This window comes from Salmo trutta, chromosome 19 (genome assembly GCF_901001165.1).
Source record: "Salmo trutta chromosome 19, fSalTru1.1, whole genome shotgun sequence".
Taxonomy (NCBI): domain Eukaryota; kingdom Metazoa; phylum Chordata; class Actinopteri; order Salmoniformes; family Salmonidae; genus Salmo; species Salmo trutta.
Window position 1 is genome coordinate 7283113 of NC_042975.1, and position 24951 is coordinate 7308063.

General features: G+C 41.3%; 1 protein-coding gene across 2 annotated transcripts in view; it reads left to right on the plus strand.

Annotated features, from left to right (window-relative positions):
* The first annotated feature begins 5323 nt into the window (after positions 1–5323).
* Positions 5324–24951, plus strand: part of spns3 (SPNS lysolipid transporter 3, sphingosine-1-phosphate (putative)) — a 31717-nt gene continuing 12089 nt past the window's right edge. The window contains exons 1-3 of one of the 2 annotated variants that reach the window (XM_029699585.1): positions 5324–5462; positions 12659–12905; positions 14032–14097. In XM_029699585.1, the coding sequence (XP_029555445.1) occupies positions 12677–12905; positions 14032–14097 (295 nt within the window). In that variant the 5' untranslated portion in view covers positions 5324–5462; positions 12659–12676. Of the gene's footprint in view, positions 5463–12658; positions 12906–14025; positions 14098–24951 lie in introns of those variants that run through there. The other variant, XM_029699587.1, reaches the window with a different exon arrangement.

Here is a 24951-nt window from a genome sequence, read left to right on the forward strand (position 1 = left end):
ATGCACCAGACGACCAGTTGTTTTAGCCTTTAGCCATACTCTTATCCTACTCCTCCTTTGTTCCTCTGGTGATGTGGAGGTTAACCCAGGCCCTGCAGCCCCCAGCATCACTCCCACTCCTCAGGCGCTCTCATTTGTTGACTTCTGTAACCGTAAAAGCCTTGGTTTCATGCATGTTAACATTAGAAGCCTCCTCCCTAAGTTTGTTTTATTCACTGCTTTAGCACACTCCGCCAACCCGGATGTCCTAGCTGTGTCTGAATCCTGGCTTTGGAAGACCACCAAAAGTACTGAAATTTCCATCCCTAACTACAACATTTTCTGACAAGATAGAACTGCCAAAGGGGGCAGAGTTGCAATCTACTGCAGAGATAGCCTGCAGAGTTCTGTCATACTATCCAGATCTGTGCCCAAACAATTTGAGCTTCTACTTTTAAAAATCCACCTTTCCAGAAACAAGTCTCTCACCGTTGCCGCTTGTTATTGACCCCCCTTGGCCCCCAGTTGTGCCCTGGACACTTCTTCAGAGTTCGTACTGTTAGGTGACCTAAACTGGGACATGTTTAACACCCCAGCTGTCCTACAATCTAAGCTAGATTACCTCAATCTCACACAAATTATCAAATAACCTACCAGGTACAACACAAAATCTAAAACCATGGGCACCCTCTTAGATATCATCCTGACCAACTTGCCCTCTAAATACACCTCTGCCGTCTTCAACCAGGATCTCAGCGATCACTGCCTCATTGCCTGCGTCCGTAATGGGTCTGCGGTCAAACGACCACCCCTCATCACTGTCAAATGCTCACTAAAACACTTCAGCGAGTAGGCCTTTCTAATCGACCTGGCCCGGGTTTCCTGGAAGGATATTTACCTCATCCTGTCAGTAGAGGATTCCTGGTTGCTCTTTAAAAGGGCTTTCCTCACCATCTTAAATAAGCATGCCCCATTCAAAAAATGTAAACTAAGAACAGATATAGCCCTTGGTTCAGCCCAGATTTGACTGCCCTTGACCAGCACAAAAACATCCTGTGGCGTTCTGCATTCGCATCCAATAGCCCCTGCGATATGCAACTTTTCAAGGAAGTCAGGAACCAATATACACAGGCAGTTAGGAAAGCTAAGGCTAGCTTTTTCAAACAGAAATTTGCATCCTGTTGCACTAATTCCAAAAGTTTTGGTACACTGTAAAGTCCATGGAGAATAAGAGCACCTCCTCCCAGCTGCCCACTGCACTGAGGCTAGGAAACACTGTCACCACCGATTTATCTACGATAATCGATAATTTCAGTAGCATTTTTCTACGGCTGGCCATGCTTTCCACCTGGCTACCCCTACCCCGGCCAACAGCTCTGCACCCCCTGCAGCAACTTGCCCAAGCCCCCCCCCCGCTTCTCCTTCACCCAAATCCAGACAGCTGATGTTCTGAAAGAGGTGCAAAATCTGGATCCCTACAAATCAGCTGGGCTAGACAATCTGGACCCTCTCTTTCTAAAATGATTCACTGAAATTGTTGCAACCCCTATTACTAGCCTGTTATACCTCTCTTTCGTATCGTCTGAGATCCCCAAAGATTGGAAAGCTGCCGCGGTCATCCCCCTCTTCAAAGGGGGAGACACTCTAGACCCAAACTGTTATAGACCTATATCCATCCTGCCCTGCCTTTTTAAAATCTTCGAAAGTCAAGTTAACAAACAGATCACTGACCATTTCGAATCCCACCGTACCTTCTCCACTATGCAATCTGCTTTCTGAGCTGGTCATGGGTGCACCTCAGCCACGCTCAAGATCCTAAACGATATCATAACTGCCATCGATAAAAGACAGTACTGTGCAGCCATCCTCATTGACCTGGCCAAGGCTTTCGACTCTGTCAATCACCGCATTCTTATCGGCAGACTCAATAGCCTTGGTTTCTCAAATGACTGCCTCGCCTGTTTCACCAACTACTTCTCAGATAGAGTTCAGTGTGTCACCCCCAACAAGTCAGTTTTTTCTTTATCAGATCCCGGACATTTTTTGACCCATAACCAAAACTGGAAGTCGAGCATCTTCCAGTCCTCTTCTTCAACATTTAGCATACATCCCCCAGCTCAGTACCCTTGCTTATTGTAGAGCAGAACTGTCTCCATGCATTTCTCTTGACAGACTTAATGACCCTACGTACTAAAGCTCTCTTCCTTTGAAAATCAACGCGATTCTCAGGAGTCATATTTGCACGCAACACTCTGTAAACCCTATTTAGTTCTCGTATAGCCGCAGTGCACTCTTCAGTCCACCAAGGAACTACCTTCCTTTTCTCACCCACTTCACTCACTGGCACATATACATTCACAGCACTCAAAATCAGAGATCACAGAAGGCTGCACATACATCAACCCGGCCTCTCTAAAGACAAACTGTCCAACAGACTTTAAGTAATGATCACCAAACTTTTCCCAGTCTGCTTTATGAAATCACCATCTTCTGAATGGTACTTTATCTGGGGGCGGCAGGTAGCCTAGTGGTTAGAGTGTAGGGTTTGAGTGTAGCGGCGACAGGTAGCCTAGTGGCTAGATCGTTGGTCCAGTAACCGAAAGGTTGCTAGATCGAATCCCCGAGCTGACAAGGTAAAAATCTGTCGTTCTGAACAAGGCAGCTTACCCGCTGTTCCTAGGCCATCATTTTAAATAAGAATTTGTTCTTAACTGACTAGCCTAGTTAAATAAAGGTTAAATAAACATCTGGAATAGTAACATAAAAGTTCATGGTACACAAAATTGGGAAATGATCACTTCCAACAGTAGAATCATTCATTACATTACATTCACACATATATGCAATAGAGTTAGAAGCCAGTGTGAGCTCCAGGCAGGATGTAACCCATATAATAACATCAACTCTTGTACCACATTCATCGTTAAGCCATACAGTGCATTCGGAAAGTATTCATACCACTTGACTTTTTCCACATTTTGCAAGGTTACAGCCTTATTCTAAAATTGTTTAAATAGTTTTTCCCCCCTCATCAATATACACACAATACCCCATAATGACAAAGCAAAAACAGAAGACTAAAATATAACAAAACGTTTGATATAGAAACACCAGATGTTTTATTTTTTTATGCTGATTAATTATGAAATTATGAAAAATATGAATAACATTCCACCCATGAGGCCACTAGAGGGCGATTTGGTCATTTGACTGCAGGAAAGGAATGGTGTGTTCGATACCACCCATGTACGTTTGCTTGACACCCCCTCATTATCATATTAGAGGAATAAATACATAAATTAATGAAGAAATAATATAAATGAATGAAAATTGGATTTATTATTGAAATAATGAATTATATATTTATGTGTGCATTTATTTATGAATCTATTTATATGTGCATTTATTTATTCATGTATTTATGGGTGCATGTATTTATTTATAAATATGGCAGGTTTGATCCTCCATACATCAGGACCACAACCATGGATTCCATTCCAATGACCACACTGATTAATCTGCAATAATAACTTTAAAATGTAAATATTAATGTCGTGTTTGACGGCTTTTAGGACTAAGCAGTTTATTGAGAGTGCCCTCCTAACACATTCTCAGCAACTTTTTTTTATATCAGTCAGCGACTATAGGCTCTGTGGAAACACTGTAACACTTTAGAAAGTGACAACTAGGATATTTGTGTACAACACTTTCCATTTTAGCAGACACTCTTATCTAGAGCGACTTACAGTAGTGAATGCATACATTTCATACATTTTTTCTGTCCGTACTGGTCCCCCATGGGAATCGAACCCACAACCCTGGCATTGCAAACACCATGCTCTACCAACTGAGCCACACGGTACCAACAACTTAGTCAATATGTTTTACTGTAGGCCTAAACCTGTTTCAAACTAGTAAACCGGAATCATGTAATTAACTTTGGTCAGTTTTGATTATACTGTTTCTCTAAATGGGCATGCTGTAATTGTGGTTTATTTAGATGTTACACATCTTAATTTCACCTTGATTATCAAGGATTTTAGGAATTTTGTAAGTGAGAATTCACTGTTTTACTTTTCAAGCCAATCAATGAAATGTATTTTATAGAGCCTTTTTTTTATATCAGCAGTTGTCACAAAGTGCTTTACAGATACCCAGCCTAAAACCCTAAAGAACAAACGATGCAGGAGCAATTGGCTAGGGAAAAACTCCAGAGAAGGAAAACCTAGAGAGGAACCATGCTCTGATGGCTGGCCAGTCCTCTTCATAAAGGTGCATTAATACAAGAATTTTCTTATCCCTCTTATGTATGTCTGTCCACAGAGCCCAGGATAGGAGTTCCCAGAAATGTAATGCATCTATTTTCACCAGTAGATGGAGGAGAAGATGCAGGTCAGTGATCATATCTCCTAAACAAGCTTGGGTAAGTTCATGATACATTGTCACACTTGACTGTACTGTAGGTATGATTAGAAAAAGCCTCTTGAGGGGACATGATATACTGGTGTTAAACAGCTACGTTCTCCAGAACAGATCATGTTTTTACTTTTTGTTTCTTTACTCCTCTACAGCCAAAAGTGTTAAGAAGACAGACAAATAATGAACAAGATTTTGTAGGTGGCAGAGACATGGGTGGTTCTAATAGTATTTTTGGTAAGGTAATATTTTTTTTTTTATATAGTAGAAGGCAATGAAGGATATTGTTTGAGTGCAAGACATTTAACTGACTGCCAAATGGAAATTTAGAGGAGGCATCACATATTATATCCATGCTTATTGTTGTGAACAACATACAATATAATTTTGACAACTTCACGGTTGTGCCCAAAGGCTACAGACAAACAGCAGCACTGTCTCTCTGTGTTCTTTCATTTCAAAGTTGCATAATGGCCTGTTATGTTGTCCTGGCAACTGCTTTGCAGGATATATAAAGTTAAATCAGTTAGGATATCTGGGCTGTGAAGAGGTATCCCAAATTCTGGTGTGTCACTTAGTGTTTGCTCCAAGTCCATTCTGTATTTTGAGGGCTTTGAAATCTTAACATTTTGAATACACAACTAGTCCACTCGACTAAAGCAGTATAAGCCAGTTGAATGACAACAGGCTTTTTTTGTACTTCAAAATTACCTTGTATTTGGCTCATGGTAATTGATCATTTATTGAGCTGTTGGATCCAAACATTTAGTATTGTATGTAGAGTGCAGTAAGAGATAGCAATGTGTTAGTTTCCAAAGTGGCCATTGGCTTGTTTTCAACATTGCATCACAGTGAAGAACTGTGTGATTGCATATGCCCAACCCAGAGGGGGCTGGCCCCTGTGCTAACTGTTAACTTAATATCCCAGCAGCATATTACCATTTGAGCCTGAGGAGGATTTCCTGCATGCTCTCTGTCTCTGTCTCAGCTTTGGAGACACACACTGTGACTTCCCATCATCACTAGAAACAACATGTTCAAGATTTCAAGACTTCATTAACCAAAATGTAAGATATATTTGATTTATTTTTAATTCAGTCTGTTCTGTTGACGTTGCCATGACACTGAGTTCTACAACTGCGTTTTTGACTTGTCATGTCAAGCAAACTCAAAAGTAAGTTATATTCTAACTACAGAACCCATGTTCGTGTGTGTAGGCTATATCATGTTTTAAACAAACATACCCAGTTGCAGTGGTGTAAAGTACTTAAGTAAAAATACTTTAAAGTACTACTTAAGTAGTTTTTTAGGGTATCTGTAGTTTACTATTTATATTTTTCTACAACTTTTACTTTTACTTCACTACATTCCTAAAGAAAAATAATGTACTTTTTACTCCATGCATTTTCACTGACGCCCAGTAGTAGTCGTTACATTTTGAATGCTTAGCAGAACAGGAAAATGGTCCAATTCATGCAGTTATCAAGAGAATATCCCTGGTCATCCTTACTTTCTCTGATCTGGTGGACTCACTTAACACAAATGCTACGTGTTGGAGTGTGCCACTGGCGATCCGTAAAAAACAAACACAAGAAAAGTGTGCCGTCTGGTTTGCTTATTCATATAAGGAATTTGAAATGATTTATACTTGAAATGTTACTTTTGATACTTAAGTATATTGGAGCAATTACATTTACTGTTGATACTTAAGTATATTTAAAACAAAATACTTTTAGACTTTTACTCAAGTAGTATTTTACTGGGTGACATTCACTTTTACTTGAGTCATTTTCTATTAAGGTATCTTTACTTTTACTCAAGTATGACAATTGGATACAGTTGTTGGTGTGTTTATGTCTGAACAATGCCATTGTATTGTAGTATGTTGCTCTGGGAAGAAGAAGCTGCACACATAATTACTGTATTGTTGCGATTGACCTGACAGATTCTCTCAGACTTTACTGCTACTGTTGACGTAAACAACCACTGCAGCTATCATTTTAAAAAGCATAAAAATGTGTGATTACATTGCATATGTAACACACAGTAGGATATTAGTGAACTGTATCAATATTAGTAAAATGGCAATGTATTTCATTTGCAAATCACTGAGGTGTTGAAATAGCTGATACGTCGAGGACAACAAGATTCAAATAATGATATCTTGCCCCAGATTCTTTTGAGTACCATTTTTGATTGAATCGAGTTCTAAGTACATCCTACCATTAGGCCTAACAGAGCCTTCTCTTTACATGCTCTAAATCAATAGCTTGAAACACAGAGGACATCCCATCAATCAAATCTCCTACTATATTCAGAGGTTATCATCCTAGAAAAGTCTATAACAAACACAGGAAAGTTAAACATAAACAGTTTTGAACTCTGGCCACCATTGATACAACATAAATTGCCTGTTTAACAACACACCTTGTGTCCTGAATGACATAGTGATGCAATTATGGTTACTTCTTTGCCAGAAACCCAGGTGGAGGAGGCTGGTGTATCTGTAGAACCTTCTTTGCCAGAAACCCAGGTGGAGGAGGCTGGTGTATCTGTAGAACCTTGAAGCAGCCAAATACTATTGTACGTTGAGACACACTGTAGACGATTGCTAAACTTTTCTTCCTTCCTCTTCATCTAACAACCACATTTATCCGGTTTACAGCGTTTTAAAATTAGCTCCCACTATTCTGATTGGTCTGTATCACAAGGGTGATTTGCAGTGTTTCCTCAAACAAGATGAACATATTTTGGCATTGACTAAAAGTGTCCAATGACGTTTTTTGGGGCAGTGAAACATTTTATTTGTCACATGAGCCAAATACAACGGTTCTAAGCCCTTCCTAACGATGCTGCGTTAAAAAAGAATAATAAAAATAAAAATAGTAACACAAGAGAAATAAAATATACAAGAATGGAGCAACACAGGGAGTACCAGTAGTAGATGGAAAAAGTTGTGGAAAAAGTATCCAGCAAACAGGAAAGCGCTCACCCAGAGGTGGCACTCCTACTGACTGGGGACTTTAATGCAAGGAAACTTAAATCGGTCTTACCAAATTTCTATCAGCATGTTAAATGTGCAACCAGAGGGAAAAAAAACTCTGGACCACCTTTACTCCACACACAGAGACGCATACAAACCTCTCCGTCGCCCTGCATTTGGCAAATCTGACCATAATTCTGTTCTCCTGATTCCTGCTTACAAGCGAAAATGAAAGCAGGAAGCACCAGTGACTCGGTTTATAAAAAAGTGATCAGTTGAAGCAAATTGTAAGCTACAGGACTGTTTTGCTAGCACAGACTGGAATATGTTCCTCCAATGGCATTGAGGAGTACACCACATCAGTCATTGGCTTCATCAATAAGTGCATCGATGACGTCATCCCCATAGTGACCGTACGTACATACCCCAACCAGAAGCCATGGATTACAGGCAACATCCGCACTGAGCTAAAGGCTAGAGCTGCCGCTTTCAAGGAGCGGGACTCTAACCCGGAAGCTTATAAGATATCCCGCTATGCCCGCCAACGAACCATCAAACAGGCAAAGCATCAATACAGGACTAAGATCGAGTCGTACTACACCGGCTCTGACGCTCGTCGGATGTGGCAGGGCTTGCAAACCATTACAGACTACAAAGGGAAGCACAACTGAGAGCTGCCCAGTGACGCAAGCCTACCAGATGAGCTAAACTACTTCTATGCTCGCTTCGAGGCAAATAACACTGAAACATGCATGAGAGCACCAGCTGTTCTGGAAGACTGTGTGATCACGCTCTCCGCAGCCGATGTGGGTAAGACCTTTAAACAGGTCAACATTCACAAGGCCGCAGGGCCAGACAGATTACCAGGATGTGTACTCAGAGCATGCACTGACCAACTGGCAAGTGTCTTCACTGACATTTTCAACCTCTCTCGGTCCGAGTCTGTAATACCAACATGTTTTATTAAGTAGACCACCATAGTCCCTGTGCCCAAAAACACTAAGGTAACCTGCCTAAATGACTACCGACCCATAGCACTCACGTCTGTAGCCATGAAGTTCTTCGAAAGGAAGGTCATGACTACATCAACACCATTATCCTAGAAACCTTAGACCCACTCCAATTTGCATACCGCCCTAACAGATCTACAGATGATGCCATCTCTATTGCACTCCACACTGCCCTTTCCCACCTGGACAAAAGGAACACCTATGTGAGAATGCTATTCTTTGACTCCAGCTCAGCATTCAACACCATAGTGCCCTCAAAGCTCATCAATATGCTAAGGGCCTGGGACTAAACACCTCCCTCTGCAACTGGATCCTGGACTTCCTGACAGGCCGCCCCCAGGTGGTAAGGGTAGGTAACAACACATCCGCCATGCTGATCCTCAACACGGGCCCCTCAGGGGTGCGTGCTCAGTCCCCTCCTGTACTCCCTGTGCACTCATGACTGCACGGCCAGGCACGACTCCAACACCATCATTAAGTTTGCCGATGACACAACAGTGGTAGGCCTGATCACCGGCAACGATGAGACAGCCTACAGGGAAGAGGTCAGAGACCTGGCTGTGTGGTGCAAGGACAACAACCTCTCCCTCAACGTGATCAAGAGAAAGGAGATGATCGTGGACTAAAGGAAAAGGAGGACCGAGCACACCCCCATTCTCATCAACGGGGCTGTAGTGGAGCAGGTTGAGAGCTTCAAATTCCTTGGTGTCCACATCACCAACAAACTAACATGGTCCAAGAACACCAAGACAATCGTGAAGAGGGCATGACAAAACCTATTCCCCCTCAGGAGACTGAAAAGATTTGGCATGGGTCCTCAGATCCTCAAAAGGTTCTACAGCTGCACCATCGAGAGTATCCTGACTGGTTGCATCACTGCCTGGTATGGCAACTGACCACAAGGCACGACATAGGGTAGTGCGTACCGCCCAGTACATCACTGGGGCAAAGTTTCCTGCCATCCAGGACCTCTATACCAGGCGATGTCAGTCATAGACTGTTCTCTCTGCTACTGCACGGCAAGCGGTACCGGAGCACCAAGTCTAGGTCCAAGAGGCTTCTAAACAGCTTCTACCCCCAAGCCATAAGACTTCTGAACATCTAATCAAATGGCCACCCAGGCTATTTGCATTGCCCCCCCCCATCCCACCCCCCTCCCCTCTTTTACACCGCTGCTACTCTCTGTTTATTATCTATGCATAGTCACTTTAATAACTCTACCTACATGTACATATTACCTCGATTACCTCGACTAACCGATGTCCCCGCACATTGACTCTGTACCGGTACCCTATTGTATATAGTCTCGCTATTGTTATTTTACTGCTGCTCTTTAATTAATTGTTACTTTAATTTCTTATTCGCATTTATTTATTTTATTCATTCATAAATTGCATTGTTGGTTAGGGGCTCGTAAGTAAGCATTTCACTGTAAGGTCTACAGCTGTTGTATTCGACACATGTGACTAATAACAAGATGTATTTGAGGATGAAGGCAGGGTTAAGTGACTAGGTATCAGGATAAATAATAATAAGGTATTTGAGGTAGATGTGTACATGAAGGCAGGGTAAAGTGACTAGGCATCAGGATAAATAATAATAAGGTATTTGTGGTAGATATGTACATGAAGGCTGGGTAAAGTATCTCATAGAAGAAAGCATCATAGCGAGCTAAACAGCGCCCCTCTTTCTCTCTACATGTAAGCCATCGATCTGATACTGTCTCTGCCAAACAAGTATGACATTGTTGCTGCCCGTAGCATTGAATACAAGGAAAGCCGGTGAGAATTTGGCTTCCCTTGACAACAAAAAAAAGTAGAAAAATGTGCCAGTCAGCATTGAGCTGAACTGAGCTCACTCAACTGTAAATGGTCCTGGCGAAAATAAAAATATGTCAAGGGAAATCCGTTTTTATTTGGCGTCTCTCCTATCAACTCGCTTTCAGAGCATATGTCATTGACAGAAACAACTTGAATTGTTACATCTCGTTGTGTTGTTGTCCACCGGTGGCTGGCTAGCTAAAATTGTCCCTTTCCTAAATTAGCCATGGATGGAGATAGGGATTTGGACTTGTGGTTTTACTTCATTCTCCGTACTGGTCAGTGATTATAACATGATTCTGATCCAACCATTAATTCATACATTGTTGTGACCCTGGCCTCGTTACAATATGTACAGAAGCTTGATGTAGAAAGCTTATGTTAACTAGCTAACATTGCCCATGAATGGAAGTTAGGCTAGCGAGCAAACATTTTAGCCAAGTAGTCTTGGACAACAAAGAATAAAAGCATGTACAGTATGACAGAGTGATAGACCGTTTTGTCAACATGAAAGAGAGGAGGATGGCATTGGCGTTTCTCTACAAGCAGGGTGAGTCAACTGGCTTCGCCAGAGCACATGCCTCTTTGTCCTTCCAGTCTCCAAAGTGCCCTTTTGGGTGGGTGGTGGTGGAATTTCCCCCCAAAAGTATATATTTTTTGTATACATTTTTTGTAATTGTTGTTTGGAACTCATTGCCCACAAGTCATTGTCAAGTTCGCCACCCCGTCCGTTGGTTGCACTGGTTGATCTGCCCTGTACAAGTCTGCCATGTATGGAGATTGCGCCGTTATCCAAACACGCATGGCTTGAGAGATGCGTTCACCGGTCGAGTGTGTGTAGCTAACAACCTACTTTAAATATCAACAGTACTGCCACAGCAGCATAACACTTGATTTCACTTCATTTAGCATACATCTTCATCAATATACGGTCTGGTTGGCTGATATGCGCAGCAGAGAGATATAGAGCGTCTTTCATTTTGAGCACCTGCTCCCTGAAAGGTCTGTACACTGCCCTCTTAAAGGCTGACCAGAGACTGCAGCCTGGTCTCATAGACTAGACGTAACATAGTAAACGTTCATGGAAGGTTACTTTAGGGTGGTTGGTTAGAGTGTATCAGACTGGTTCCATAGACTACACATAACATAGTAAACGTAAATCCGGTATACTCAAATTAGTATGATATGTTATGTATTATAAACTGGGTGGTACGAGCCCTGAATGCTGATTGGCTAAAAGCCGTGGTATATCAGGTATATTTTTCCCCTTCTAATTACTTTGGTAAACAGTTTATAATAGCAATAAGGTACCTCGGGGGTTTGTTTATATAAGGCCATATACCACGGCTAAGGGCTGTATCCAGGCAGTCCGCTTTGCATCATGCATAAGAACAGCCCTTAGCCGTGGTATATTTTTCATACACCACACCCACTTGGGCCTTATTGCTTAATTGTATGATTACATAACACAGAAGGTTACTTAAGGAAAAAACAAAAAGTAGGGTGGTTGGTCAGACGAACATCTAGCAACCCAAAGCTGGCGAGTTCGAATCTCATCACGCACATATTTAGCATTTTAGCAATTTAGCAATTTTACAGCTACTCAGTACTCACTACTTTTTAGCTACTTTGCAACTACTTAGCATGTTGGTTAACCCTAACCTTAACCCTTTAACCTAACTCCTAACCTTAACCCCTAACCCCTAGAACTAGCTAACATTAGCGTTAGCAACCTAACTAACGTTAGCGACAACAAATTGCTATCGTAACATATTGTATGAATTGCAATACATAACATATTGCATATCATACAAATTGTAAAGTAATCAGGGCATAATGAGAAGCCACGCCCGCCTGAATCAGTTTCATAGATGTTGTTGTTTACTTTCTCACTCTATTTCCAGTAACTCAATTATGACTGAGATTTCATCTTAAATGTATATTTGAGGGCCAGAGTATGGTAGACTAATTCCTCGTGGACAGATCTACTTAAACATAACTGGTACCGTAGAATTTGTCAGGAAGGAACGGGATGTGTGTGCTAATGAGCAGCATTAGTTCCGCTCTTTGGGTTTTTCCTTCACTGGTTATTTGGACAAATCATGATTTCGCAGGTGTTAGCATCTTTCGTATTTTCCAGAGGGGAGGGGACATTCGGCCTGGGTTAACTGAGATTAGCTAGACTCAAACCTGTAGACGTCACATACACACTCTTGATTTTTTTACCAGTGGTATCTATGAATAAATGTCATAAAACAATAGCCTTTCTCATCACCGGACCTCTGAGGAGCATGTCACTCTTAGTCAGAGGCTGTTTGTCAAACTTAAAGGTGCAATCTACAATACATGTAGTTGTATCTATAGCTCCATATATGAATTTGGGAGTTGATACAGTTTGCCCCACCCCTCAGATTGTGTCACCCTCTTCATATGTTACCTTCCTTGTTCAGATCTCAGGGTTGGGAGCCATGGAGACGAATGGGTCAGTGATGTCTCTGCCGGATGGAGAGAAGACTCGTCTGAGTTCAGTTTCCAATGAAACTTCCACACGCTACGGTTCCGTAGCTGACAGCCTTCCTACTGATGAACCATCCACAGTGGAGACAACAGTCCTCTCTCCACGACGCTCCTATATAACAGTAGCTGTGCTCTGTTATGTCAACTTAATCAATTACATGGACCGATACACAATCGCAGGTGAGAGTCTTTCAGCACTTCCCTTGAAAATAGCTAACACCTTCAGTCAAGCTTGCAAAATCCCCTTTTTGTGGTGGCACTGGCCACTTTTCAGTCAAGCGCTTGCACAACGGCACATCAGGGATTCGAGCCAGCAACCTTTCACTTACTGACCAAAGCGCTCGTAACTGTTTCCTGCCACTAACTTACATCAAGCTTGTGACTCTATAAACTTGTTGGATGCATTTGCAGTTTGTTTTGTTTTAGATAATACATTGGCATTTCCAGTGGCGATTTTAGCATGTAAATCTTGGTGGGGCAAAAAAATGTAATAAAGTGGGATGCATGCCAGCAAAGCCACAACACAACACTGAACATTAATTGCACTACAACGGTGACAAATGGTGCCCACAAACTGTTAGGGCCTACATAAAGCTGTCCCAACAGTAGTCCCAACATCTTACCACTGCTACACCTGGCTATCAGCGGAGCCTTGTCTGGCAATGGAACAGTTAATCAGCCTCATTTACTGCCTTTTAAAATAACATAGCTGATATGGCTGAACAAATGTGGTTTCTAATGACAATTGAGATGTACAAACTCTGGCATAAGGGGACGACAAGCGGATAAGAGGCCATCTGTCATTTCGATTAAGACATTAATGAGCGAGCTAGGACAGACGTAGTTAATATAACTATTTGTTTAGTGCTTTTGAAATGTACAGCAACAGAATTCAGAAAATGGTCCGTTCTTACAGTGTTCTCCCTGTACACCAAGTCAGAACCGTAGGATAAATAAAGGGGGCTTATACGCAGACAATGAAAGCTCTTAAAAAATTCAATGATTACATTTCTCTAAAACAGGTTATAGGCTACATGTGCACCACCAAGTCAGAACAGTAGGTGAAATTAAGAGGGGTAAATAGACCAAATTATTAGAGAACATTACCAACACCTAAGCTCCTTATTTTCCGCTGGCTGCTCCACCATCACAAAAAGCACTGAGCTAGGCTGAAACACCTGCATTTTGGAGCTGCCTCACCCGACCTGAATGACGGGTCGCCACTGGGCATTTCTGATGCTGATAAGTATTGGAGGGTCCCTTTTGTACTAACTAATGCAATACTGTTTCTCTTTTTTTCTCACAGGGGTCCTTCTCAGTATCCAGAAGTTCTTTGATATAACTGACAGCACATCTGGACTACTACAGACAGGTATATGATGATTCAAATTTACATTCACTTCACACCCTTTTCTGTTAATGTGTTTACAACCACAACCGCATTATGCTGAGGGTGCAGACAACAGATACCCTCACATTACAGGAAGACAGGAAGAAAATAGATCAATGATTACTTCACTTCCTGTGCAATATGCTTTGATACCAACTCAGATTATCTGATTTTACAGTGCCTTCAGAAACTATTCACACGACTTGACTTTCTCCACATGTTGTTGTGTTACAACTTGAATTTAAAATGGATTACATTGAGAATTTTTGGTTACTGGCCTACACAAAATACCCTATCATATCAAAGTGTACATTTTTACAAATTAATTAAAAATGAAAAACTGAAATGTCTTGAGTCAATAAGTATTCCACCCCTTTGTTATGGCAAGCCTAAATAAGTTCTAGAGTAAAAATGTGCGTAACAACTCACATAATAAGTTGCATGGACTCATAATACAGTTCCTTGCAAAAGTAATCATCCCCCTTTGCGTTTTTTTGTTGTTGTTGCTTTTCAACCTGTAATTTAAATTGATTTTTATTTGGACTTCATGTAATGGACATTCACAAAATAGTCCAAATTGGTGATGTGAAATGGGAAGATTACTTACACACATTATCTTTCACATGATCTCAGTGTATATATACACCTGTTCTGAAAGGCCCCAGAGTCTGCAACACCACTAAGCAAGGGGCAGCACCAAGCAAGCGGCACCATGAAGACCAAGGAGCTCTCCAAACAGGTCAGGGACAAAGTTGTGGAGAAGTACAGATCTGGGTTGGGTTATAAAAAAATATCAGAAACTTTGAACATTAAATCCATTATTAAAAAATTGAAAGAATATGGCACCACAACAAACCTGCCAAGAGAGGGCCACCCACCAAAACTCACGGACCAGGCAAGGAGGACATGAATCAGAGAGTCAACAAAGAGACCAAAGATAACCCTGAAGGAGCTGCAAAGCTCCACAGCGGAGATTGGAGTATCTCCGCTGTACACTCCACAGAGCTGGGCTTTACGGAAGAGTGGCCAGAAAAAAATAAACAAACACATTTGGTGTTTGCCAAAAGGCATGTGGGAGACTACCCAAACATATGGAAGAAGGTACTCTGGTCAGATGAGACTAAAATTGAGCTTATTGGCCATCAAGGAAAACACTATGTCTGGCGCAAACCCAACACCTCACATCACCCCAGGAACACCATCCCCACAGTGAAGCATGGTGGTGGCAGCATCATGCTGTAGGGATGTTTTTCATCAGCAGGGACTGGGAAACTGGTCAGAATTGAAGGAATGATGGATGGCGCTAAAAACAGGGAAATTATTGAGGGAAACCTGTTTTAGTCTTCCAGAGATTTGAGAATGGAACGGAGGTTCACTTTCCAGCAGGACAATGACCCTAAGAATACTGCTAAAGCAACACTCGAGGGCTTTAAGGGGAAACATTTAAATGTCTTGGAATGGCCTAGTCAAAGCCCAGACCTCAATCCAATTGAGAATATGTGGTATGACTTAAAGATTGCTGTACACCAGCGGAACCCATCCAACTTGATGGAGCTGGAGCAGTTTTGCCTTGATTAATGGATTTTTTTTCCCCCAGTAGCTAGATGTGCCAAGCTTAAAGAGACATACCCCAAGAGACTTGCAGCTGTAATTGCTGCAAAATGTGGCTCTACAAAGTTTTGAACTGGGGGGGTGAATAGTTATGCACGCTCCAATTGTTCGTTTCACACAAAACATATATTTTTCATCTTCAAAGTGGTAGGCATGTTGTGTAAATGAAATGATACAAACCCCCCCAAAATCTATTTTTAATTCCAGGTTGTAAAGCAACAAAATAGGAAGAATTCCAAAGGGGGGTGAATACATTCACAAGCCACTGTAAGTGTGCAATAATAGTCTTTAACATGATTTTTTTAATAACATAATTTCTGTACCCCACACATACAATTATCAAGCGATGAATTTCAAACCCATATTTATCCACAAAGGCCAGGGAGGTTTTCCAATGCCTTGCAAAGTAGTAGTATTGGTAGATGGGTAAAAAAAAGAAGCAGACATTGTATATCCCTTTGAACATGGTGAAATTATTAATTACACTTTGGATGGTGTATCAATACACCCAGTCACTACAAAGATACAGGTGTCCTTCCTAACTCAGTTGCCAGGGAGAAAGGAAACCGCTCAGGGATTTTATCATGAGGCCAATGGTGACTTTAAAACAGTTACAGAGTTTAACGGCTGTGATGGGAGTAAACTGAGGATGGATCGACAACATTGTAGTTACTCCACAATATTAACCTAATTGACAGAGTGAAAAGAAGGAAGCCTGTGCAGAATAAAAATATTCCAAAAAAGAACACCCTATTTTCAACAAGGCACTAAAGTAAAACTTTAAAAATGTGGCAAAGCAATTCACTTTTTGACCTGAATACAAAGTTTTATGTTTGGGGCAAATCCAATACTCAACACATTACTGAGTACTACTCTCGCTATTTTCAAGCGTAGTGGTGGCTGCATCATGTTATGGGTATGCTTGTAATCGTTAAGGACTAGGGAGTTTTTCAGGATAACAAATATACGGAATCCTAGAGGAAAACCTGGTTCAGTCTGCTTTCCACCAGACACTAGGAGATGAATTCATCTTTCATCTTTCAGCAGTACAATTACCTATGGCCAAATCTACACTGGAGTTGCTTACCAAGAAGACCGTGAATGTTCCTGAGTGGCCGAGTTACAGTTTTGACTTAAATTAACTTGAAAATATATGGAAAGACCTTAGAATGGTTCTCTAGCAATGATAAATAACCAATTGGACAGAGCTTGAAGGGAGTTGTGTCGTGTCTTTAGCTATGCCGGATTAAGTGATATGACATGCTATTCTATAAAATCCTTTCTCTATAATTAATATTACCTGATTGAGCTAATCATGTAGATGTAATTAACGAGAAAGTCGGGGCACCACGAAAGAGTGTTTATAGAGCTGTTATCTTCCGAATAAACTCTGAAAGACCTAGTAATATTTTACATCAATAGCAGTCAATATTACTCGTCACCTTATTTCATTGTCATCTGAAAGTTGTAAATTCTTGGTTATGTTCACGAACGCTGGCTAACAAGTTGAATCAGCAATACAAACTTGGGTTTAATTATTTATTTACTAAATACCTAACTAATCACACAGAATTACATATACACAGAATGCAGATTATGTCATACAGAAAATGTCCCTGGTGGACGGAACCTGTATGATGGCTTGTTACACAAAGAGAGGGGGTTGGGCTTGAATGAAAGAGCGGGAAGACTGAGGAACAAAGGGAGAAGCTAAGGTTTCGTAAATACAGTATCTTATGCATTCTAAATTACCGCCCATTTGGAAAAGGAAAATGCAATAAATATTTACTCTGAGTTGCGCTTCGGTAGGTTGGTTGTAGATGCTGGCCGTGTTGGCCAACAGAGATCTTCCTGGCATCGGAAGAATGTCTCTGGTGGTAAATTGGATACGTTGTAGTATCTTTGTTGTGTGTTAGACTGGATACGTCGTCCGTCCTTTCCTAGCCCACGTTTACAGCTGTAGTTGCTAACTCAACGGCTAGGATGTCTCACTTCTTTAGTGAATAAGAGTTCAAAGTTCATACCATTCACAACCACAGCTCAAGCTGAGGTTGGCTTAGTTCTGTAGTTGACATGTTAGTCCTTTTTAACGTATGGACTGTCGTCCTATCGTCCTCGGAACAGGAGGTTACATTTTCGTCAAGGGCTTATATAGTGGAGGGAGAGAAGGGTGTGTTTCATAGTTTATATCCCATGTCTCCTCACAGGGGTGGACCACTGATTTGAGCAGGGCTCTAACCTTATGAAAACCCAATTCTCTCATTTGGAAGCTAAAATTACATTTAATTTATCACAAATAGTTTCATATTCAAACAGTTAATTTGCACAACAATTCCATGTGAATCTGATAACTAGAATGTGTAGACTTTCCCAGATACAGTTTATGTCGTCCTGTCATCAGTCATAATGACAACCGAACTGACATCATATTCATTAAGTACCAATGCATATTTTCAACTGGTTCTATAACCGAAATATGGTTCCTTTCCCCCCACTTGTTTGATGTTCCCAGACTCTCTATGTTTAACAAAGGCTATTCAAGAGTCCTTCAGTAGAGTCAGCGAGAGAGGGAAGGGAGAAAGGTATTTATGGGGGGTCATAAACCTTACCCACAGGCCAACGTCATGACAGTTGTGTTCGAATACTCGCACTAACGGTACTATTTTCTATGTAAATTGACTACGTAGTATGCTTATTGGTCATAGCATGGATATACAGTTGAAGTCGGAAGTTTACATACACTTAGGTTGGAGTTATTAAAACTAGTTTTGCAACCACTCCACAAATTTCTTGTTAACAAATTATAGTTTTGGTAAGTCGGTTAAGACATCTACTTTGTGCATGACACAAGTAATTTTTCCAACAATTGTTTACAGACGGTTTATTTCACTTATAATTCACTGTATCACAATTCCAGTGGGTCAGAAGTTTACATACACTAAGTTGACTGTGCCTTTAAACAGCTAGGAAAATTCCAGAAAATTATGTCATGGCTTTAGAAGCTTCTGATAGGCTAATTGACATAATTTGAGTCAATTGGAGGTGTACCTGTGGATGTATTTCAAGGCCTACCTTCAAACTCAGTACCTCTTTGCTTGACATCATTGGAAAATCAAAATGAATCAGCCAAGACCTCAGGAAAAAAATTGTAGACCTCCACAAGTCTGGTTCATCATTGGGAGCAATTTCCAAACGCCTGAAGGTACCACGTTCATCTACAGTCGTGGCCAAAAGTTTTGAGAATGACACAAATATTAACTTTCACAAAATCTGCTGCCTCAGTGTCTTTAGATATTTTTGTCAGATGTTACTATGGAATACTGAAGTATAATTACAAGCATTTCATAAGTGTCAAAGGCTTTTATTGACAATTACATGAAGTTGATGTAAAGAGTCAATATTTGCAGTGTTGACCTTTCTTTTTCAAGACCTCTGCAATCCGCCCTGGCATTCTGTCAATTAACTTCTGGGCCACATCCTGACTGATGGCAGCCCATTCTTGCATAATCAATGCTTGGAGTTTGTCAGAAGTTGTGGGTTTTTGTTTGGCCACCCGCCTCGAGGATTGACCACAAGTTCTCAATGGGATTAAGGTTTGGGGAGTTTCCTGGCCATGGACCCAAAATATCGATGTTTTGTTCCCCGAGCCACTTAGTTATGACTTTTGCCTTATGGCAAGGTGCTCCATCATGCTGGAAAAGGCATTGTTCGTCGCCAAACTGTTCCTGGATGGTTGGGAGAAGTTGCTCTCGGAGGATGTGTTGGTACCATTCTTTATTCATGGCTGTGTTCTTAGGCAAAATTGTGAGTGAGCCCACTCCCTTGGCTGAGAAGCAACCCCACACATGAATGGTCTCAGGATGCTTTACTGTTGGCATGACACAGGACTGATGGTAGCGCTCACCTTGTCTTCTCCGGACAAGCTTTTTTCCGGATGCCCCAAACAATCTGAAAGGGGATTCATCAGAGAAAATTAGTTTACCCCAGTCCTCAGCAGTCCAATCTCTGTACCTTTTGCAGAATATCAGTCTGTTCCTGATGTTTTTCCTGGAGAGAAGTGGCTTCTTTGCTGCCCTTCTTGACACCAGCCTCCCTCCAAAAGCCTTTGCCTCACTGTGCGTGCAGATGCACTCACACCTGCCTGCTGCCATTCCTGAGTAAGCTCTGTACTGGTGGTGCCCCGATCCTGCAGCTGAATCAACATTAGGAGACGGTCCTGGTGCTTGCTGGGTGCCCTGAAGTCTTCTTCACAACAATTGAACCGCTCTCCTTGAAGTTCTTGATGATCCAATAAATGGTTGATTTAGGTGCAATCTTACTGGTAGCAATATCCTTGCCTGTGAAGCCCTTTTTGTGCAAAGCAATGATGACGGCACATGTTTCCTTGCAGGTAACCATGGTTGACAGAGGAAGAACTATGATTCCAAGCACCACCCTCCTTTTGAAGCTTCCAGTCTGTTATTCGAACTCAATCAGCATGACAGAGTGATCTCCAGCCTTGTTCTCGTCAACACTCACACCTGTGTTAACGAGAGAATCACTGACATTGTCAGGATGCTCAAAGCAGCAGGAGGGGTGAAGTCAGGCGCAGGAGACCAAAGTCCGTGAAAACACGTTTTTAATAAGCAACAGTCCAAGACTGCCAACAAAAGGCAAGGCAGACATCATGACAGACATGATGTCAGCTCGTCCTTTTGTGGCCGGGCTGAAATGCAGTGGAAATGTTTTTTGGGGGTTCAGTTAATTTGCATGGCAAAGAGGGGCTTTGCAATTAATTGCAGTTCATCTGATCCCTCTTCATAACATTCTGGAGTATATGCAAATTGCCATCATACAAACTGAGGCAGCAGAGTTTGTGAAAGTTCATATTTGTGTCATTCTCAAAACTTTTGGCCACAACTGTATACAAACAATAGTACACAAGTATAAACACCATGGGACCACGGAGCTGGCATACCGCTCAGGAAGGAGATGTGTTCTGTCTCCTAGAGATTAATGTACTTTGGTGCAAAAAGTGCAAATCAATCTCAGAACAACAGCAAAGGACCTTATGAAGATGATGGAGGAAACGGGTACAAAAGCATCAATAGCCACAGTAAAATGAGTCCTATATAAACATAACCTGAAAGGCCGCTCAGCAAGGAAGAAGCCACTGCTCCAAAACCGCCATTAAAAAAGTCAGACTACTGTTTGCATCTGCACATGGGGACAAAGATCGTACTTTTTGGAGAAATGTCCTCTGGTCTGATGAAACAAAAATAGATCTGTTTGGCCATAATGACCATCATTATGTTTGGAGGAAAAAGGGGGAGGCTTGCAAGCCGAAGAACACCATCTCAACCATGAAGCACGGGGGTGGCAGCATCATGTTGTGGGGGTGCTTCGCTGCAGGAGGGCCTGGTGCACTTCACAAAATAGATGGCATCATGAGGTAGGAAAATTATGTGGATATATTGAAGCAACATCTCAAGACATCAGTTAGGAAGTTAAAGCTTGGTCGCAAATGGGTCTTCCAAATGGACAATGACCCCAAGCATACTTCTAAAGTTGTGGCAAAATGGCTTAAGGACAACAAAGTGAAGGTATTGGAGTGGCCATCACATGACCTCAATCCCGTAGAAAATTTGTGGGCAGAACTGAAAAAGCGTGTGCGAGCAAGGAGGCCTACAAACCTGACTCAGTTACACCAGCTCTGTCAGGAGGAATGGGCCAAAATTCATCCAACTTATTGTGGGAAGCTTGTGGAAGGCTACCCAAAACATGTTACCCAAGTTAAACAATTTAAAGGCAATGTTACCAAATACTAATTGAGTGTATGTAAACTTCTGACCCACTGGGAATGTGATGAAGGAAATAAAAGCTGAAATAAATCATTCTCTTTACTATTTTTCTGACATTTCTTAAAATAAAGTGGTGATCCTAACTGACCTAAGACAGGGAATTTTTACTGGGATTAAATGTCAGGAATTGTGAAAAACTGAGTTTAAATGTATTTGGCTAAGGTGTATGTAAACTTCCGACTTCAACTCTAGTTAGTATGCCAAAAGTTCCCAGATGTCGTGCTTCATTTGCCAACATTTGAAGTATACAAGCAGTGGACACTATTTCTGTGCTTTTAGGGCCCATAATGCAATTCTCCAGAAGATTGGCGTGGCTTCACAACTTTTTCAGATTTATAGAAAATGGCAGAAAATATGCAGTGGAAGTCCGACGAGAGTGGATACAAATGTATTGCTTTAAACTAATTATGACAAATGTTAAGAAAATGTTGCGCAATGTAATAAAAAAGTAATGACTTTTCAAATATGTTACTGTACGTTCCATGTTACATTGGCTGACAATTTGTTAGCTATGCTAGCTTTATGAACTGCATAGTGTATCATTACAGCAGTTGCTTGTATGTACCCTTATGTTAGCTAGATACCTATATGCTATACGCTAAACTACCCAACGTTTATTAACTTGATTTTTCATGTCTTTCTTTGCTTAGCTAAGTGGTATAGTCGTTGTGCGTTCTCAATGGACATTGTTAATGAAGTCATAAGATGTCTAGCTAGTAATTTGTTATGCTAACACGCTACCAAGAAGTTGCATAGCAACGACATCAACTTCCGTTAGAACGTTGAAGTGCTATACTAAAATGAACTAATAGTATGTAGTATACAGTATGTTAGTATGGGTATTCGAACATAGCTCAGGTGTTGGAAATCTCTTAGAGACTTAGCCAAAAAGACTCACAGCTGTAAAGGTGCTTCTACAAAGTATTAACTCAGGGGTGTGAATACTTATGTAAATGAGATATTTCTGTATTTAATTTTCAATAAATTAGCAATAATGTCTAAAAACATGTTTTCACTTCATGGTGTATTATGTGTAGATGGGTGATAGAAAGAAAATCTATTTAATCCATTTTGAATTCAGGCTGTAACACAACAAAATGTGGAACGAGTCATGGGTTGTGAATATGTTCTGAAGGGTCTGTACATGTGTGTTTTTACCTTATCTCCTAATCATGTCCATTTTAGTTCTGGGTCTGTTTTCACATGTAACATATTGTCCAGCGTTCTTCACTGAGATCAAGTATTTTGGCGATATTCATACTTTATCTGCTCCGACTGAATCCTAATGACCATCTGGTCCTGTGGACCAGGACGAGTGTCGGAAAACAGAGCACCTCTTACTCTAACACTGAATGGGCCATATAATGAAGGCATTGTGGAGATGCAGCACCGAGGTAGACTTAACCAAATACAAGCTGATTTAGGCAACAACATTAGACTATCTCAGAGACCCTTTTGTTTTCACCCCTAGGCTTCTCAGTCAGAAGCATAGTGCAGCAGTATTTGTCAAAGTTTTAACGGTGCTTTCCGGACCGTGGTGTATTGCATTATCAACATAAACATTTCCCTTGCATTGTGGCTGCAGTTATTGTTTAAAAAAAACTGCAGTGTCATGATGGCAGGTATTTTGTTTTGAATGACTTTATGAGGAGATAGTAGTATGCTTTACTACCCACTCAGTTCCTCACTCCAAAAAAATGAATCATCCAGTCTCATGATTTTACATACTGTGATACATCATTTTAATAAAAAAAAATGTTTTAGGGTGTAGATATACTGTAATATTGTGGCTTCTATCAATGTAGTAGTTGGGATCATTTTTTTCTGTACATACAGTACAAGTCAAAAGTTTGGACACATCTACTCATTCAAGGGTTTTTCTTTTTACTATTTTCTACATTGTAAAATAATTGTGAAGACATAAAAACTATGAATTAACACATTGAATCATGTAGTAACCAAAAAAGTGTTAAATCAAACTATATTTAATATTTGAGATTCTTCAAAGTAGCCACCCTTTGCCTTGATGACAGCTTTGCACACTCTTGGCATTCTTTCAACCAGCTTCACCTGGAATACTTTTCAACAGTCTTGAAGGAGTTCCCACATATGCTGAGCACTAGTTGGCTGCTTTTCCTTCACTCTGCGGTCCAACTCATCCCAAACCATCTCAATTGGGTTGAGGTCGGGTGATTGCGGAGGCCAGGTCATCTGATGCAGCACTCCATCACTCTCCTTCTTGGTCAAATAGCCCTTACACAGCCTGGAGGGGTGTTGGGTCATTGTCCTGTTGAAAAACAAATGATAGTCCCACTAAGCGCAAACCAGGTGGGATGGTATATCGCTGCAGAATGTTGTGGCAGCCATGCTGGTTAAGCGTGCCTTGAATTCTAAATAAATCACAGACCGTGTCACCAGCAAAGCACCCCCACACCATCACACCTCCTCCTCCATGCCTCATGGTGGGAGCCACACATGTGGAGATCATCCGTTCACCTACTCTGCGTCTCACAAAGACACGGCGGTTGGAACCAAAAATCTCAAATTCAGACCAAAGGACAGATTTCTACCGGTCTAATGTCCATTGCTTGTGTTTCTTGGCCTAAGCAAGTCTCTTCTTCTTATTGGTGTCCTTAAGTAGTGGTTTCTTTGCAGCAATTTGACCATGAGGGCCTGATTCACACTATCTCCCCTGAACAGTTGATGTTTTATTTTTATGTAACCTTTATTTAATTAGGCAAGTCAGTTAAGAACAAACTCTTATTTACAATGACGGCCTACCCCAGCCAAACCCGACGACGCTGGGCCAATTGTGCACCGCCCTATGGGACTCCCAATCACGGCCGGTTGTGATACAGCCTGGAATCAAACCAGGCTCTGTATTGATGTCTCTAGCACTGAGATGCGGTGCCTTAGACCACTGCGCCACTTGGGTGCCCTATGTTACTTGAACTCTGTTAAGCATTTATTTGGGCTGCAATTTCTGATGCTAGTAACTCTAATGAACTAATTATCTGCAGCATTAGGTAACTCTGGGTCTTCCTTTCCTGTGGTGGTCCTCATGAGAACCAGTTTCATCATAGCGCTTGATGTTTTTTGCGACTGCACTTTCAAAATTCTTGAAATGGTCCGTATTGACTGACCTTCATGTCTTAAAGTAATGATGGACTGTCGTTTCTCTTTGCTTATTTGAGCTGTTCTTGCCATAATATGGACTTGGTATTTTACCAAATAGGGCTATCTTCTGTATACCACCCCTACCTTGTCACAACACAACTGATTGGCTCAAACGCATTAAGAAGGAAAGAAATTCCACACATTTTTAAGAAGTCACACCTGTTAATTGAAATGCATTCCAGGTGATTACCTCATGAAGCTGGTTGAG